Source organism: Enhydra lutris, unplaced genomic scaffold (assembly GCF_002288905.1).
Source record: "Enhydra lutris kenyoni isolate GAN:26980312 unplaced genomic scaffold, ASM228890v2 scaffoldscaffold75, whole genome shotgun sequence".
NCBI classification, from domain to species: Eukaryota; Metazoa; Chordata; class Mammalia; order Carnivora; family Mustelidae; genus Enhydra; species Enhydra lutris.
This window is the reverse complement of record NW_019154159.1, coordinates 4,665,997-4,684,134: the sequence shown is the minus strand read 5'-3', so window position 1 is coordinate 4,684,134 and position 18,138 is coordinate 4,665,997. Positions and strand designations below refer to the sequence as shown.

The 18,138-nt window shown below is 57.0% G+C and overlaps 1 protein-coding gene across 2 annotated transcripts in view; it reads right to left on the bottom strand.

Moving 5' to 3' along the window:
- The window catches only part of LOC111160429 (regulatory associated protein of MTOR complex 1), a 339,277-nt gene that overhangs the window by 200,560 nt on the left and 120,579 nt on the right, over positions 1-18,138 (bottom strand). For both annotated transcript variants that reach the window (XM_022523546.1, XM_022523548.1), the window contains exon 4: positions 3,088-3,246. In XM_022523546.1, the coding sequence (XP_022379254.1) occupies positions 3,088-3,246 (159 nt within the window). The remainder of the gene's footprint in view (positions 1-3,087; positions 3,247-18,138) is intronic.

The following is an 18,138-nucleotide window of genomic DNA, read 5'->3' as shown; positions in this document are numbered from 1 at the left end:
GATCGTGGGTGGTGAACTGGGGCCCCACTGGGCTGCATGCCGCGCCCGGAGAGCACTTGAAAAAACGAGTGAGCAAAGATACAGACACCCCAGCCGAGAAGGAACACAGACGGATGAAGGCACTCCGCATCATACGTCATTAAGGAACTGCAAATTCAAACCGCAACGAGACACCACCGTGCGCCTAATGGGAAGAGCGAAACTCCCAGAACCCGGCAACTGCATGTGCTCAGCGGGACGGGGGCACCGGGCACTCTCGTCCCTGCTGCTGGGAGGCCAACTGACGCAGCCCCTTCGGAGGACAGCCTGGCAGTGGCTTAGAAAGCTGAACATGCTCTCGGATCTAGCAACGTGCTCTGAGGTATGGACCCAAATTAGTAAAAATCCTTGTCTAACCAAAAACCTGCATTCGCAGGAGCCAACTAACCCGGAAGCAGCCAAGATGTCCTTCAATCGTGGTCCATCCAGACAGTGATGTGTCACTCAGGGTAAAAAGAAGTGAGCCATCAAGACACATAACACGTGAGAGAGCCGGAAATGCACATTCCCAGCTAGAGAGAGCCAATCTGAGACCGCCACAGACTATGATCCCAGCTACCCGCACTCTGGGAAGCGGACGACGGCGAGTGTCCATGGATGCTGCTGGGGGGCGGGGGCCGTCCAACTGTCCTGTTCGACACGGTAATGGTTGAGACATGACACCACGTATCTGTGTGAACCAACGTTCAACTTCCTGAACAATCTGCTATTTCCTACCTAGCAAAGAGTCTATTAAAACAAGAGAAAAGTGTGTATAGATAAATTATGAGAAACAATAAGAAAACAGAAAATTAATAAACATAAAATAAATGTACAAAAATCAACTGCCTTTCCATACACCCTGGTAAGAACTTGCAAAATACAGTTTTATAGTAAACATTTATAACATCAAAAATATAAAACAGCCAGGAATATATCTAACAAATGATGAAAACTTTTGTGAAATTATTATCACAATTATTTTGTGAAATACTACTGACACTTAAGAAGAACATAGTTTGGGGGTGCCTGGGTGGCTCAGTGGGTTAAGCCTCTGCCTTCGGCTCAGGTCATGATCTCAGGGTCCTGGGATCGAGCCCTGCATCGGGCTCTCTGCTCAGTAGGGAGCCTGCTTCCCTTCCTCTCTCTCTGCCTGCCTCTCTGCCTCCTTGTGATCTCTCTCTGTCAAATAAATAAATAAAATCTTGAAACAAAAAAGAAGAAGGAGAGCAAACTCTGTCAGACTCATCATGTAAAGACCCTGAGTCTCCCCCACCATCAATCAGCTGACGGACAAGTTGACGCACTAGTTTAAAGAAAGACGTAAGGGGCAAGACAGCCGAGAAGAACTGAAGAAGAACAAGGGGGGGAGGGGTCTGCTCCCTAAACACCACAAGCACTGGGAACCCACCTCGTGAACAGTTTCCTGGCACAGAAGCAGACCCATGGAGCAGAGCTCTCAGAACATGCCCACACACTGTGGAAATGTGATTTTGTTCAAAGTTGGCATTAAATAATAACGGAACTGGGAGGTATCCATTGCAGGGGGACAAAAAAACAGAGTATAAACTCCTGCCTAATAGTTCGTACAAAACCGTTTCAGGCAGATTAGGGACCTAAATGCAACGGACAAAAATACAAGGCTTTGGAAGAGCATCTGGGGAACACTTCTGCAACCCTGGCACGAGGGAGGACTTCTTAAGGAAGACACGAATGTCCACACCATAAAGGAAGACTGACCACGATGACCACATGAAAACAAAGAACCGCTACGAGGGGACGCTATTAAGAGGCAGAAGCAAACCAACAGACCAAGGCATAAATTCAGAGAGGACACTCACAATTCATAAAAATGATAAAGGGTCGCTGTCCAGGATATGAAGATTTCTTCCAAATCAATAAGAAGACGACACACTAACCCAAGGGAAAAACGGAGAGGAGTGTGCACTTCGAGAAGGGGAAGCTCCACGGCCAACCAGCGGTCAGAAGGCGCTCCGTGGCACGGCCCCTGGGGAGACCCGCACCCCCACGCTGGGCAGAACAACCAAGTCCTGACCACAGTGCTGGGCAGGAAGGTGGGCAGTTAGGAAAACCACGGGAACCACGGAGACGTCTGCCTGTACAGAAGGCCCTGAGCAGGTCCTCAGATGTCCCCACAGTGGGCCCGAGGGAAGGGCACAGGCACCGGAGCAGCAGGGACAGATGCTCAGAGCATAACCCAGGGCCGGAGCAGGCTCCGAAGGACCCCAATCCCGACAGCCAGCAAACACCCAGACCCAGCGCACCTGGACGGCCACAGAAAGGGTGGCTGCTGCAAAGGAAGGCAAGGTAAGGAAGACACAAGATCCGCTGTGCCGGTGACCCCAGCGGGGAGGAGGGAGCCTGCGCTACAGAGGGACACAGGGGCTCCAAAGCCCTGTGGTGCCCAAACATGGCACACCTCCAGGTACTGCCTTGCACACCGTGTGCGAGGAGAGCACGTGGCCCCACCATGGGGCTGGGGGCAGGGGGGGACTCGCCACTCCCAGCCAGGAAAATGGTAGGAGGGTGTCGCTGACCCCTCACATTCACCCCCCGGTTGGTTAGGAGCCGCAGGAGGCCATCCACCTGGCCGCGGGGAGCGTGGAGCTGAGGCCGTGTCTGCAGGCGGCCTGGTGGGAGCTCTTTGGAATCCGCACCATTTTCTTCCCTTGGAAACCACTGATTCTCAAAGGAACACTCACCGAACTGAGAAACCTGGTCACCGTGCGACGCACACAGCAGATGCACAAGCAGGTCCTGCCTGCGGCGGGAAGAGTGCACCGTGGGCACCACGCCGGGAGCACCATGCCATGGCCTCCAGACGACCGCTCCGTGGCCACGCGCCTCGTGTCTGTCCCAGCCCTGACAGCTGAGACGGAGCTGACCCCACAACTCCCCACCACACAGCCCAGCTGGACCTCACTGCGTCTGGGTCCGTGGATGCAGAGTGACCCGCAGCGGAGCCACGGCCGACCACCAACAACTACACGCGGCTGGGTGGCAGGAGAAGGGGGCAGGGCTCCCACGAACCTCTGACGGTGCTCCTACCTTGTTGAAGACCCAGATCTCCCCGTTCACGGTGGGCCTGGGCACCCCGTGGCCATTGTAGTGGAAGAGGACCCGCTCCTCCTTGGCGTTTCGGCGTAAGGACGTGCACAGCTTCTTCACTTCGTCCACGGTCGGGTCGAGGCTCTGCTTGTACCGGGCCTGTCGCGGGAGAAGATGAAAAATCTCACCGTGGAGTCAGGGATGCGCGGGGTACCTGCCCCGTCCCCACCCTGAGTTTGCGCTGAGCAGCTGTGGGACCCTGGACAAGTGACCCCGAGCTTCTCCACCTGTAAGCCTGGGGTGACACCTCCCTCAGGGGGGCCGTGGGGCTTCATGCAGCCAACAAGCCACCCAGGGGGTCGCGTGACAAGCGTGCGAGATGAGTGAGGGCCGCATGGCCACACCGAGCAACGGGTCCAGCCACTGTGACAGCAACCGCATCTCTTGGAGACACCAAAGCCTCCTGAGAAAAATCCTCTGGAAGGGGAAAGGCACACTTTGGTAAAGTGCAGGAGGCCGCGGGCCGGCGTGTCAGAGCAGCGCCGAGAGAAAGCGCCGGCCGGAGGAGGGAAGCTGCCTGCCCCTCCTCCGGGCCGGGCCACGCTAGCCCTGCCCAGCCCCCGCTGGCTCCAGCCGGGACCGCTCAGACAAACAGAAGGGATTCGCGGGATGAGCAGGACCTGAAATCAACTCCGCATTGACAGCACTAATGCACACGAATGACAGCGGTTAGAGGACGGGGTCTTCCCTCCCCGCGTCTCCCCCAAACAGGCCAGAACGCTGCCCATAAGATAAGGGGCCGCCCCGGAGGCCCGAGAGGACGCTCACACATATATGAGGTGCCAAGTTCCCTCCCACGGGCAGGGGAGCGAGCGTTCACCTGACGCTGATGGAGGCTGTGGGTCCCCACATGGGGGCTCCGAAGGGCCGACTGGCGGGGAGACGGTCCGGGTCAAAGCAGGGGCTCAACCCCGTGTCGTGGAGGTCCCGGCCATGGTGCATGGCCCCTCCCTGGACCCCTGGGCAGGACGGACCATCTTTTCTCTCTCTGACACACAGCCGTCGTTCTGTGTCCACATGTGACCGTGTCAGGCCCACCGACACTGTGACTACGAGTCAGGCTCAGGTGCACCCGTCAGCGCTGGCTCTGTGCCCACATTCTTCCCACGGCCTCACGACGCGCTCAGTCCCCAGCACGCAGCCGCCGAGGGACCCACGACAACACTCAGTGACAAGAAGAGGAAAAGGATGAATCCGACCTGACGCTTCAGGGACACTTGTGACTCCCAGCGCGGCGCAGGAAGGCGTGCCCACGGGCATCGCCGGGTCTAGGTGGCGGGCACTTGCCTGTTCTGGAATCCCACAGAGTAAACAGTGATGAAAACCACGCAGGCTCGCGCTCCGGACTCCTCCCCGACAAACCGCGGGTCTGTGCTCTGAGCGAGACAGAGCCGGGCATGGAGTCCTAACACCCCGAACAGCTTGGTTTTGGTTGACGCCGCGAGACGAGGTGAAGGTGGCTGACAAGGGAACTCCAGCTCCGGGGCAGACAGGGAACACCTTACCGAGACGACTTGGACACGGGCCCCCCAAAACCAGACCGCACAAGCACGCTGTGAAGTCGGCGAGTGGGTTGGAGGAGAAGGCCCCACGCTCAACCCCAGGCACCGGGAGCCTCCTTCACCAGTGGCTCTCTGGCTTCTCCAATACAGAACCCCAATACTCGGCAGGCAGGAGCCGCTCCCAGGCAAGGCGCCCTGAAATCTCCACAGGCCACGCCATCCGCCGGCAGCAGAAGGCCATCCGCTCTGTGGGCCTGCACTCACGTCCTGGCCCCGGGCCACTGGGCATGTTTCGAGTGGACAGGCCAAGCACCAACCACCCCCCGCCCGCCCACTGCTCGCTCATGGCTCTCCTCAGCTTGGCCTCCTTCATGCGGCAAATGAACTGAGGTTTGCGAATTCCCAGCTCCAGGGAAGGACGGTTCGCCTCCCCCAGAGATCATTCTTAAGGGGGGGTGCTGGTTCCCCCAAATCACATGCAAGGCCACGGGGTTGACATTCCTCAGAGACAGCCATAAAATTAGATTCATTACTGCTGACCTTGGCTCCACCAAGGTCTTCTCCCGTGGGGCTGCAAAAAAATGATTTAGCCTCACTTTCCCACCTACTGCACCAAAAGGACCATTACGGACTAGCATGAAAGGCACGACGGATAGGAATAATATGCCTCCTGGGGTTTTATGGAAATTAATTAATATTTTTAAGGGCTTTGGAATGAGAAGCACTAAATTAAAAGTCACCACACTATGTTTGGTTTGGTTTTGAAACTACAATGCCTGGATCTCAGCTCCACGGTCCAAGGGATGCGAACGGCAAAGGAAGCACCGAGCCCCTTGCAGGACCTGAGACCGTGTGAGCAACATAAGCAGACACAACAGTCTCGCAAACACGGCGTGTGGTGGTCAGGATTCCAGCTCCAAGTCCAGACCTCAAGACGTGGTTCAGGCGCGTGTGAATCCTGTGCAGGAGGCAACGGGGGGAGACCAAGGCTGCCCCTTGGCTGGATGAAGGAACGCGTGGCCCCGTGTCTCCTGTCCTCGTGATGGCCGCCAGCCCCTCACTGACATCCAGCAACCTTCTGCACTAAGAAGGCCTGAGCAGGGTGGCCGCAGCCAGCTTCTGTGTCCCCGGGGCAGCTATATTCTTCTCAGGCTCCTCCTCGCGCGAGGACAGAGTGCAGGGCCCGGACAGTGCAGTGGCCACTCGTGGTCAAGTGAGGCCACCCCGGATGCGGCCAGGGCACAGGGAGTCAGGGGCGGTGCTCCAGGGTCTTCTCTCCTGGCAGATCCCATAGCAAGGAAGCCTGTGTCTCCTTGGGGTGTCAAGTGAAGACCACTGCCGCCTCGTCCAGCTGGGCCAATGACCTCATTTCCACCCTTCCATCCTCCCTCAGCGACGATGACATCTCAGCTCAGATTTGAGAAAGGAAATGTCCCCCGAGATTTTCTCAGGACCCTCTAGGAGGAACAAATGTAATGTTCGAATTTGGGCCAGTTTTGCCCCTGGTCTGGGGACTTGAAGATGTTTCACTCTCTGCCCTTTCCCAAGTAGGAAGGAAGAACTTCCGGGAAAATGGGGGGCAGAGAGAAAGGGCAGGTCTGCTCGAGGAATGCCCGTCCTAGACGGCAGCCCCGTAGGGAAAGCTCCGGGCCCTGGCAGCTCAGGACTTTACATCCCCACCCCCTCAAAAAGCCCTTTCCATTCCCAGTACCACCACCCAGGGCAAGCCAGTGCAGGTGCCAGCACCGTCGCCACTACCTCACCACCAACACCCTCACCATCACTACCACCACCACCATCCTCACCACCACCAGCCTTACCCCTGATGCCGTCATCATCCTCACCACCAATCTCATCACCACCACCACCATCATCCATTTCTTAGATTACTCGAACTTCCCAAGTAACCCACCGGTACTATTTTGCTCTTTCTAAACCCACTCCTCAGCACTCAGAACGTCTCACTTGCTGAAAACCCCTTGCTGGCTTCCCACCAACCCACTGCAAGCTCTTCCGAGTGGCCCACGAGTCCTGACCAAACCTTGTCTCTACAGCTTCTGAGAGTCTATGCTCCAACCACAAGGAAGTCTCTTTCAAGTCTACGTTCCTACCCACCTTCTAGCCCTCTGCCAGACCCTCTTCCTATTCGTCTTCTAACCCCAATTCCAAGTCCTGCCTGGACATTTCCACTTCCTTCTTCAAATACCAGGTTAACTGTCACTTCTCCAGAACTCACTGGAGAAAGAAACTTGAGTTAGGTACCCCATGCCAAATGCTCCCATAGCACATCTAGCTCCCCAACTACAGCACTGATGGCCTCTGACTCCATCTGCTCCTTGCCCGTCTGTCGGCCCTCCCTCCACCTTTCTCCCGCCCTGACTAGCATCCTGAAAAGGCCGGGATCATGATTTCCCTGGTCACTACAGCCACCTTGGGTAAGTGCAGTGCCTGAAACGTCATTGGCGCTCAGTGAGTAACTGTAGGAACCAAAGGTGACCCGTTCAGACTTCCTACTTCAGGGTGCAAAGCCCAGTGGGCTTCTTCGAAAGGAGCCGGGAGCCGGAGGACTGGAGTTTCTGCACGTTCTGCACGTTCTGCTCTGCTGGGACGGAGTGCGCAAGCTCTTCAGCTACCGATGACCTTCTGCCGCTCCAGACCGGGGCAAACGCGGGCGCCCGCGGACTAAGCCAGCTCCAGGAGTGCAGTGAGACACAGCTGACGCCCCTGTGAGCGGGACCGCCCGGGCAGACAGGTGACCCTCCCAAGGGACAAGCTGTCTGTCTGGTGTAGGAAACAAGGAGCGATGTCCGCAGGCAGAGACCGGAGGAACGAGATTCACTCTGTCACTGGCAAATGTGTATGTCTTCCCAGGTTTGCAATGGCATGCAAAGTCCTGAAAAGACATTTCCCCGCTCAGGACAGCTCCCTGGAGACAAGAGGATGGAGAAGCAGGAGTGCCCCTGCCGGGCTCCTGGTTTGGGACTACAAGGGGTCTTCCAGTGACAAAGACTAAGGGGAAGGGGGCAAACGAACGTCAAATACTGACCAGACAGAAAGAGGGCATGGGTGGCTGACTGGCCAAGTCGCATTCCTCTCCCTTGGCTGGAGGGCCGGTGTGCGAACAGCACGGTACCCTGCACGGGCAGGCCTGTGTGCGTGCTGATGGCACTCCACACGCATGAGGTCATGAACCTCTCCTTTCCAAGCCATTCCAGCATGTCCCTGTTGCTCCCAGACTGTCCTGTAGGGTCACTAAGCCTTCACGGACAAGCGCTCTGAGGTTCCTGCCACCAACCAGGTCTCCAGTGACCCAGGCGGCCCCTCGCTCTCTGGAGGGCCAATCCCCGTCCTGCCTTCACCTGGCCCTCCTCCCCTGCCTCCTTCCTCAGACGGTTGAGCCTGTTGTCTCTCCCCTCTCTCCCTGGTCCAGCCTCTTCCCTCAAACCTCAGGCATGGCTGTGACTCGGCCTCCTGTCTCACGCGGCACACTCGCCCCAGGCGGCATCTTCGAGCACAAACCGACGATGCTACTCCATGTCTTGCTCCACACTGGCCGACCCCTCTGGGCTCCCTGGCTCATCCCCAGCATCCATGCTTTTTTGAGTCACCCAGTCCACACACCTCAAGCCCACTGTCCTTCTGCTCCCCCTCTCACGGGCCCTTTGTCCAAGGGTCTCTGGGCCTGTGGCATGTCACTCACACATGGCTGTCCCGTCTCTTCCTTTATCCGGGGTCAAACGCCCCCAAGGGTCCTCAGGCCCCCAGACTGGCCACTCTCCAAGTCTCCAGGCTGGCAGACCTGCTTTTCCAAGCACGCAATCAGGCCATTTGCCTTCTAAAAGCAAATCCTTGGTGGGGATGTCCACTGCCCCCAGGAGCACCGCCAAGCCTGGGCACAGCACACAGCCCCTCCCCCACGCGCCCCCGCGGGCTGTCTGCAGGTCTGGTGAGGCCGTGCCCTTCATGACTTGGGACCTCTGCCCACACGCTGCCCTCCCTGGGCAGCCCCGTCTCCCTGCCCAAGCCCGCACAAACGCCGCCTCCTGCCGTAGCACCCCGCAGCCCTGCTGGCCCCCCGGGGCTGCTTCTCGACTTCTCTGCGGGAATGACACGGGATCGGGATCGTTCCATACGGACCAGCCTCACCTTCCAGACAACATGCTGGTGAGGACAGATGCTCTGAAGTTCCCCGAGTCCTGACCTCTGGATGCACAGAAGTCACACGGGAAAAGTGTGGGGCCTGAATTCCCGGGCGTGTCTGAACAACACTGACTTTATTAACCCATCGTTTCCCTGAGACTGACCGCCACAGAGCTCCTCTATCCCCGCATAACCCAGCAGGGCCCAGCCCGGGGCTAGTCTGCCGGCAGGAAGGCTGCTGCACAGCCCAGATTCAATGTCCCCATCCGTCCACATATTTCCTTCTCTCTGTCACTGTTCCCACTGTTTCACTGTGAGATGCTATCTGCATAATTTTTGCAGACATTATTATAACACTGGGTTCCCCCCAAATCCTTTCATTTAAAGAGAAAACAACGACAACAAAAGCTACCACTTATCTTCAGAGTCCCGCCGGGACGGTCCCCGCAGCCTAAACAGGCGGCGAGCAGCCGTGTCTCAGCCGACAACCATCCCCGAGGAGCTGCGCCACCCCAAGGCCTCGCTCCCGGGGCTCAAACCAATGGCGGATGCGGCACTGGCTCTGGGCACCCACACGGACACAGAACGTGACCAGTATCCTCTGTAAACTCGTCACCGAAAGACTGATCTGAGACTAATTAAAACCATCTCATGAAAACCAAACAAAATAAGGTGGCCAGAGCCCGTGGCAGGGTGGAGACCAGAGTCGTCCTGAGCCATGGCCCGGCCACGAGGGCAGCAGCCATGCCCTGTCCTTCTCGCCTGCAAGGTACGCCCGGGCAAGCTGAATCCTGGTCTCCCGTATGGGCACAATGGAGGTCACTTATTTTTCAGAAGCAGAAAGGGTAAACTTAGAAGAAGTCCAGACACACAGATGTTACCCATCACTTTCCAGCCATTCCTAGGACCTTTTCCTGTTATTCTGGAATTTCAGCTAACAGGAATGGAATGTTCCTTTACAGTGACCCCGCAGGAGGGTCTGGCTCCGGAAGGCCACTCGCCTGTGTGGGGCAGCGCTCCAGTGAACGGCGGGGCTCACCCTCACGCCTCGCCGCGCCCCCCCCCCCCCCGCCCCGCAGACAGCTCTGACCGCAGTACATGCTTACTTGTTTCGATGGTCCAGGGCTCCCCTCTACGCCTGAGTAGTAAATTATCTCCAAGCCATATTTTGGTCCTTCAAAGACCCCTCCTCTTGGTTCACAAAGCTCAGTCGACTCTCCAGCAGGCCCTGGCCCAACGCCATTGACTTCAGCTAGCGCAACCGCTGACACAAATATTTCCAGGTTTTCCACCCCACACGCCCCACCAAGGTCTGCCCAGGGCAGTGGTGTCTCCGACAAGGCTCTGACTGGCTAAGACAGGTGTCTGCCCTGGACAGTGATGCGCCCAACAGGCTAGCGGCAAGTCCGGTCTCAGTGAGGCCCCTCCGGGGGGGTCTCCCCTCTCCCCCTCCCTCCGCACCCAGGTGGCAGCTCTGCCAGGGTCTCCTTCCCGCTTGGGCACAGTCCCTGTTGAGTTCCCAGGCCTTGCCGCTTGGTGCTGGACAGGAGCTGCAGAGTGGAGAGTTTACTGTCCCCACTGGTAAGTCCCCTCCCTCCACTACAGTTAGGGTCCCGGAGATGCAAGGCTTGAGACTCAGCCCCAGACTGGTGAGTTATCAGCCACACACTGGGAAAGTGTGGGAATCAAACCGAACCTCAGCTCCCTCCTCCTAAAACAGCGAACCCCATTCGGCCCTGTGCGCCTCAGAGCCTGAGGACAACATGAGCAAACGCACGGCAGAGGACCTGGAAAACACGGGCGAGGAGGGGAGGGCGGAGGTTGGCACACGCTGCACAGAGGACGCGCCAGCGACCATCTGAGCCCTTGCTCACCCCCACTCACCTGCCCACAGGAGCACCACAGAGCAGGCGGCCAGAACGTCCCTGTTTTACAGACAGGAGCTGAGACGCAGGGAGGGTCAGTGACTACCATGGGCCACACACGGTATGCAGGCAGGGCCCATTTCTAAGCCAGACTCCGTGGTTTTACTACTCGGTGCCCTGAGCCCATCAGTGGAGACGCAGAGACGACTGGTGAGCTCGCTCACACAGGCGCAAACGGGGACAAGCAGGGAACAAGAAGACAGAGAGCTAGGTCTGGCCACCCCAATGTGATGATCCTGTATGGCTGAACATGGCCTCTGGGCCCCACCAGGGGGCCCTGCCCCCCACCCCAATCTCACGAGGGGTGGAAACCGGCAGAGCTGGAGAGCGTGTGCTGACTGGGCAGCAGAGCCTAGAACCGCACACAGCCCAGCAAGGCTCTCACGGAGCTACGGGAACAAAGCAGCCGAAATCTCTCTGCTACTGATTTTTGTCCATTTCCAAACAGCACGTTAGCACTGAAAACACTGCTCCCTCCTGCCGTTAATGCCAGACCACCTCCCAGCAGGGTCTGTAACTGCTGGTTCCAGAGCTGCCCGGCAGGGGCAGGGGAGACTGGGCCCCAGGGCCCCAGGACTAGGGCATCCGGGGACACAGGGACATGGGCACACCAGGTCTGCAGCCTGTCTGTGCCACTGCCACGGCCAGCAGAGAGCTTCTGAAAACAGCCCTCCCTCGCCGCCACCATAGACCATGTCGTCCCTAACAGTAACAAAATGGGTAAGGAAATAAACACACTCAGAGCGCTGAGACACCTCCCGCTGAGGAGGAAATAGTGTTTGTTAAATGGCGGCCAGCTGGGGCTGCACCCCCGTGCTCGCCCACCATCTCGAACCACACTCCGATTCACCCCGAGAAACAGTGATTGGGCATAGAGTGATGGCGGCCTGATGCTGTGTCACCCTCCGAGTCCACTCGGAGCAAAGCCCCGGAGAGGGCTGCCCACAGGCCCAGGGGCAGCCGGCAGGAGGGCTGGACTAGCCGAGCCCATCGTCCTCTGGCTGCGGCTGGAAACCCAGATCTCGGGCTGTCATAGAAGCACGCTTGCTGATCCCATTTATTTACTTTTCAAGGAAATCTCTCATTCCCATTAGGTGCGTGTTGTTCACGATGATCCTGTCAGCCCTTTCCACGTGGGGCATCGGAAGTCTGGGCGTGACGTGCACAGGTGAGCTGTGGCCTCCGCAGCTGCTCCCCGCTGTCCCCGCCATCCCCGCCGTGCCGTCCCCGAGGCGTCGGCCGCCATCCTCCAGCCTTGAGCTCGTCCACCCCACCCATGGTTTCGAGGCCGGTACTTGGGACGGTTTCGCTGGCCCTTGGCATCCTGGCTCCTTCCCATAGCCACCCAACTGTCCAGCTGGACTGTGGGGACAGCAGGGGGACCCGCAGCGTGCACGTGTGGCAGGGAGCCATGAGGCCCTTCACACGCTGCATCTGTGAACTGCTGCTCAAGGCGGTTTTCTCAGGCACATCTCAGGTTTCAACACGTATCTTCCCTGGAAGAGCAGTTTCACATGAAACTTACCAAACCCTCCCGCTCTCTGCTTTGTGTTACTCAGTAACAACCCTTCCTGCCTTCCTTAACATGCTAGAGACGCAGCAGAGACCCACAAGAGCTGGTTCAGTGGTCCAAATCCAAACGCAGAAGCCAGAACATCTGGATAGGGTCTGAGTCCACTTCTGCAACAAAGGGGCCCACGCGGTCCCTGCAGAGCCCCCAGGACATGCCACTCTCAGCAGGGAGCCTTCTGCCCCCGGGGAGTCTGGTGAGGTCCAGACACAGCCTCGGTGGACAGAAGGCGGGGAGGGGGCTCCTGGCACCTGATGGATAAATGCCAGGGAAGGTGCCAAACATCCCGCAACCATCCTCACAGCATGGCAGGGGAGGGGGTCACTGTCACCACAAGGACGACACATCTGGCCCAAAAGGTCAACAGTGCCCGTTTGGGAAACCCACTTTCAAGGAAAAACTGAAGCCTTAATTCTAGGGAGGACACACCGGTTCTAATCTAATAAGGTGAAAATAGCAAGACGGAGAAAACTGTGTACACGATACTCCCATTTACGCAAGAAAGAAGCAAACATGTGTGTGTGTAAAGAGACACACCTTTACATACGTGTGCACTGGGAAATGTTAACGGGCCTGCCACAGAAGGAAGCCAGACACAGGATGAAGGGGACAGGACGGGGTGCCTGGGGTCTCAGTCGGCCAAGGGTCCGACTCTTCATCTCAGCTCGGGTCCTGATCACACAGTCCTGAGTTCAAGCCCCACACTGGGCTTCATGCTGAGCATGGAGCCAACTTTAAAAAAAGAAAGACGACGACAGGGATAGACTCTTTGGAATGTACCTTGTTTTGTGTATTTGACTTGGGAGCCACTAAATATTTTACCTACCAAGCAAAATTAGCATTTTTAGAAAGCAGTCCTTAAAAACTGTGAGACAAATGACACAAATGAACTCAACTCTGCATCTGGCTGGCTGTATTCCAGACAGCGAGGAAACCCTCTGTGTGCGTTTAAAGTGAATAACCCGACTCCCCAGCCACGCCCGACCGCGGAAGGAGCCGCAGACACGCTGCGAAAGGTTTCCCGTAAAAACACTGCGGGTAATGCCGGTTCTGCTTCCTGCAAGTGCTGCGTGTGGTGTGGGGTACAAGACAGGACTAATCACGTGGATGCCCATGAAAAATGCCGACGTTCCGCGTGGGAGCAAGCAGATACGGCTGTGAGACCCATGGGATTAGGTAAAACCTTGCAGCCCTGAAACTGAAGCAGTAGGAGCTCACGACAAGTTCTATCTTTAAAACCGAAGAGCGGGGGTGGGGAGATGGTCTGAGTGTGAGCAGTGAGCACCCCTGGGGGCCAGATTAAGCTCTCTAAATATCATCCCCACTAAAGGAAGCCAGGATTCCTCAGGGACCTGGTGACTGCAGGCCTGGAGCAGGAAGTGGACATACCCGACAGGGAAGATGGCTAGAGCGGTCTCGAAAAGACTCGGGGGCCACATTCAAGAGGCCCCACTGGCCCAGACGAAACCGTGTGCGCACCAACGGTTAACAGATACAACGGTTAAGCTTCTACTGAGCATTAACGACGACAAACACACACCCCAGACCGCCTACCTCTGGGGGCGATTCACGATTTTGAAATCTGCTAAATAAAAGGACATAAGTTTGACATTGGCTTTCCTAGATGAGCAACACCACGAGATGCCAAGTGACGGTGTGAAGCGGCTTTTCTTCACGGAGATATCCCAGGCGATGCACCGGGCACACGGGGGAATGACACGATCATTCTGTAGTGGCTCACGGACAGCCCCAGGCCATGAGCACCCATAGCTGCTAACGTCAGTAAAAGGACCCAACAGCCACGACACAGATGCTAGCGGGGGAACCCCCCAGGAGACACCGCCCCCGGACCCCCCTCCAACTTGACCGAATCTGGCGAGGCCTCTAGGGTTACCATGGCATAGAGGAGAGTCAAGGGCCGGTGGGTGTGGCTGGCCCAGAGCAGGCGAGGGGCGATGCGCAGCCCCAGACGGCAAGGACCCTACAGCAGCTCACCGCCTGGTTTCTGCGACCAGGAAATCGCGGGGAGACAGAATGTGGAGCAGGACGGGAGCCGGTGACGGACTTTTGGAAGAGTCTAGAGACCAACGGATCAACCAACCATAGAGAACTTGCCTCACTCGAGTCCTGATTCAAACGAACGAACTCTACATGTGTGTGTCTTTCAAAGTAACGGTTGCCGTTCGAGATGCACTGGAAGACTTACAGACGGAATTACAGGGTGTCTGGGACTGGCTGTAAGACAAGCCGGGGCGTGGGTGGGAGGGGGAGTGGGTGGCGGCACAGAAGACAGGAGCAGGGTGGCAACTGTCAAAGACAGACGATAGCTCGATGTGGAAATTTTCCATAATAAACGTTTAAAAGCACACAAAAACAAAGAGACAAAAACAAAGAGGCAAACAGCATTTCAAAATGTTTCCATGATCAAAACGAACTCCCTTAGAATCACTTACATAAAACTTAATGGTAAAGTCAAAATTGGCCATTTTTGACTAAAATGTGCATATATGAAGCATTTGTCCCAGGCTTGGCCAGGCACTTTAAGAAGGGGTCTAGACAGGGAAAATCTGAAATGTGTTTTTGAGCACAGGTAAGATACACATAGCAAGAATCTGAAAGAGTAACACATCTGGAAATAACATGTTTCGTGAATGTAAACCGTATCAATGTGCCTCAGAAAAACCTCCAGTTTGCTACAGAAGAGGAAGGTATAATAATAACATAAGATATATTCGACTTACTCTTAACCTGGGAACTTCTCTCCAGTTAAGTGTTTTTGTTTGTTTTTTTTTTAAAGATTTTATTTATTTATTTGACAGACGGAGATCACAAGTAGGCCGAGAGGCAGGCAGAGAGAGAGGAGGAAGCAGGCTCCCTGCTGAGCAGAGAGCCCGATGCGGGGCTTGAACCCAGGACCCCGAGATCATGACCTGAGCCGAAGGCAGAGGTCCAATCATCTGAACCCCCCAGGCGCCCCTCCAGTTAAGTGTATCGCTTTTTCACTGTGAGTCACTGCTTTTTCCCATCCCAAGCTAAACTGACGAAAGCCTTCCTGTGCGGCCGGTTCCCCGGAACAGGGAGACTTTGTGGCTTACAAAGCACCCTGACCACACCGCCTTCTCTGACTGCGTGAGGAAAGCACCACCGGTCCTGAGCCAGAGGCCAGATTCGGGCCAAGGAGGCCTCTGTGTTCTGAGGGGCCAGAGACGCCAGCTCTGCCTCAGGGAAGGCGGACGGAGGGGCACAGGGCCCTCTGCTCCCGCCCCAGGGAGAACTCTTCCCACCAGCCAGATCCACGGTTCCTGTGAGTAAATAAGTGATTTACTGAGCAGACTGAGAAGCGCGCGCAACGTCTCCAAGAGGGACGCCGCTGTGGGGAGCAAGGACGTCAGCAGGTTCATCCGCTCACCAGCCTCCGCTGTCTGGGAGTCACCGCAGTGTTGACCGGCCTCGAGATGGGCTCCTGCTCGCACAAATAGACTCCAAAACATGTGGGGCGCCTGGGGGGCTCAGCTGGTTAAGCAGCGCCTTCGGCTCAGGTCATGATCCTGGAGTCAAGGGATCGAGTCCTGCGTCGGGCTCCCTGCTCAGTGGGGAGCCTGCTTCTCCCTCTGACATATCCCCTCTTGTCTTCTCTCTCTCATTCTCTCCCAAATAAATAAATAAATAAAATCTTTAAAAGCAAAACTCCAAAATATGAAATAATCTGATAAAACTTCAGAAACGTTTGCAGTAACAATTCTAGGCAAAGTCCAACCTGAATAAAAAAGGCCCCTTTCTGGGGCGCCTGGGTGGCTCGGTGGGTTAAGCCTCAGCCTTCGGCTCAGGTCATGATCTCAGGGTCCTGGGATTGAGGCCCGCATCGGGCTCTCTGCTCAGCGGGAAGCCTGCCTCCCCCTCTGTCTCTGCCTGCCTCTCTGCCTACTTGTGATCTCTGTCAAATAAATAAATAAAATCTTAAAAAAAAAAAAAAAAGCCCTTCTAGTACTTCATTATCTCACAGTCCCCAGGAACTGCGACAGGCTGGCTGCTGCTTTATGTAAGAGGCCACCCCAGGGCCAACCCCAGCCCTCAAGGTGCCACTGTGTCACTGAGGCTGCCGTCCACCCAGCAGGGCTCCAGCCAAGGGGCAAAGGCTGGACGTCTGCACTGGGCACTAGAGGGCCCAGCCCCTCAACAGGCTGCAGTCCGTTCTTGTCACAGCCCTGCAGATACATCTAGCCTCAAGAACAGAGACAGCAAACCTAACTGAAAACAGGCCTCCCTCGCCTGCCCGTCCCTCCCGCAGAACTCACCTGGTCCCTCTGGAGAGGCGGAGAGTCTCCCAGCAGCAAGGCTGACCAGCCAGACTCGGGGGAAACCAGCGGACTGCAGGACAGTGCTCTCCTTGGTAAACAGACAATGGCTGTCTCTCCTCCTTTTTCCCTCTGGACACAGCTCTAAGGATGTGACGCTGGGACCCGCTGCAGCCATCTTGCCATCATGAGAGCAGAGTCAAGAAGTAATCATCCAGGATCCCGACGATACCGAACTGTCCACACAACCGTCCTGAACCATCCACCTTCAGATTTCACAGTAACCCTGGACCGCTGAACTACAGAGAAGGCACGGCTCTCGGGGGCACATAGGGCGCAGGGCACCCCTGCTTTGTGACCCTGGCACATCCCGTCCCCACGTCCCCCACGCCTTCCTCTGTGAAACGGAGGGACCAGAGGGAGCGCCCACCGCTCGGTTTTGTGCAGACTGAATGACTTCACACAAAAATGTGCTGAGGACAGTCCCGGGCACGAGGCACCCACTGTGCGAGCAGTTACTAGTACCGCTCCGAGAACTTGTTGCCAGAAGCAATCCCCAGCAATCCATGTCCCCCTCCCAGGCCTCAGCCCTCCGTAAGCGCTCTGCCCCGAGACCAGCACCCCGCCCTCTCCTCCCGGGCACCCGCACGGCACGCCTGCACACGCCATCCTCCAGAGTGCCCATCCTTGCACACCTCTTGCCATGTGGACACACGGATTCCCCCACCTTCAGTGGCCAGTTAACGTCAAACATCCATAAATGGACGAGGACTGGTGACTAGAGATATGGCACTAAAATTCTAAAACATCGGTAATTTTCCATAAAATCAAAACTTTCGAATAGCCAATGTTTAGGACCAAAAGCGTCATGAAGAACAGAAGTGGTAACCCTGACCCCAACTCCTGGTCCACGCAAGCGGGCCTGTAGGCATCGAGCCCTCGTGCCTGAGCTCCAGACACTGAGCGGGCCCCAGGGAGGACACGGATGCCACCCTGGGGGGTGAGAGTGCAGAATCGGAGCGAATGGCGTAGAAGCTGGAGGCCCCGGAAGCCGTGAGACGACACCAGGAGGACCCGTGAGGAGGCCGGGCCCTCGTACGACCGCAGCTGCCCCACACGCGAAGGGGCCGGAGACGGCGCAGCCCTCCCGCCCCCGAGCCTCCCGGGACCCACTGCTGGCCTGCTGTGCTGGGAGGCTCGTCCTTCGGTGAGGGGACGCCCTCACATAGGACGGAGTCAGGACCTAGCCCCCGGAACCACAGCCCCTCCTCGCCACTGACGACTCGACGGCTACGCTGTGGGCGCTCAACGGCACGATTCTCACGCGGACACCCGCAGCCGTGACCAAGCGTCCCCTGAGCACGTGGTACTGTGTTGGCATGGGCCGGGAGCGGAGGGCTGGGCCCACCCGATGACAGGCTGTGAGCCCCACGTCGTGCTGACGCACTGTGGTTCTGAGCACGCAGACAGGCAGACCCACACCCTGGGGACTGACGTGACACAACAGGAGGGGCCATGGGCACTAGCTAGAACGGATCCATTCGAGAGGCCATGTGACT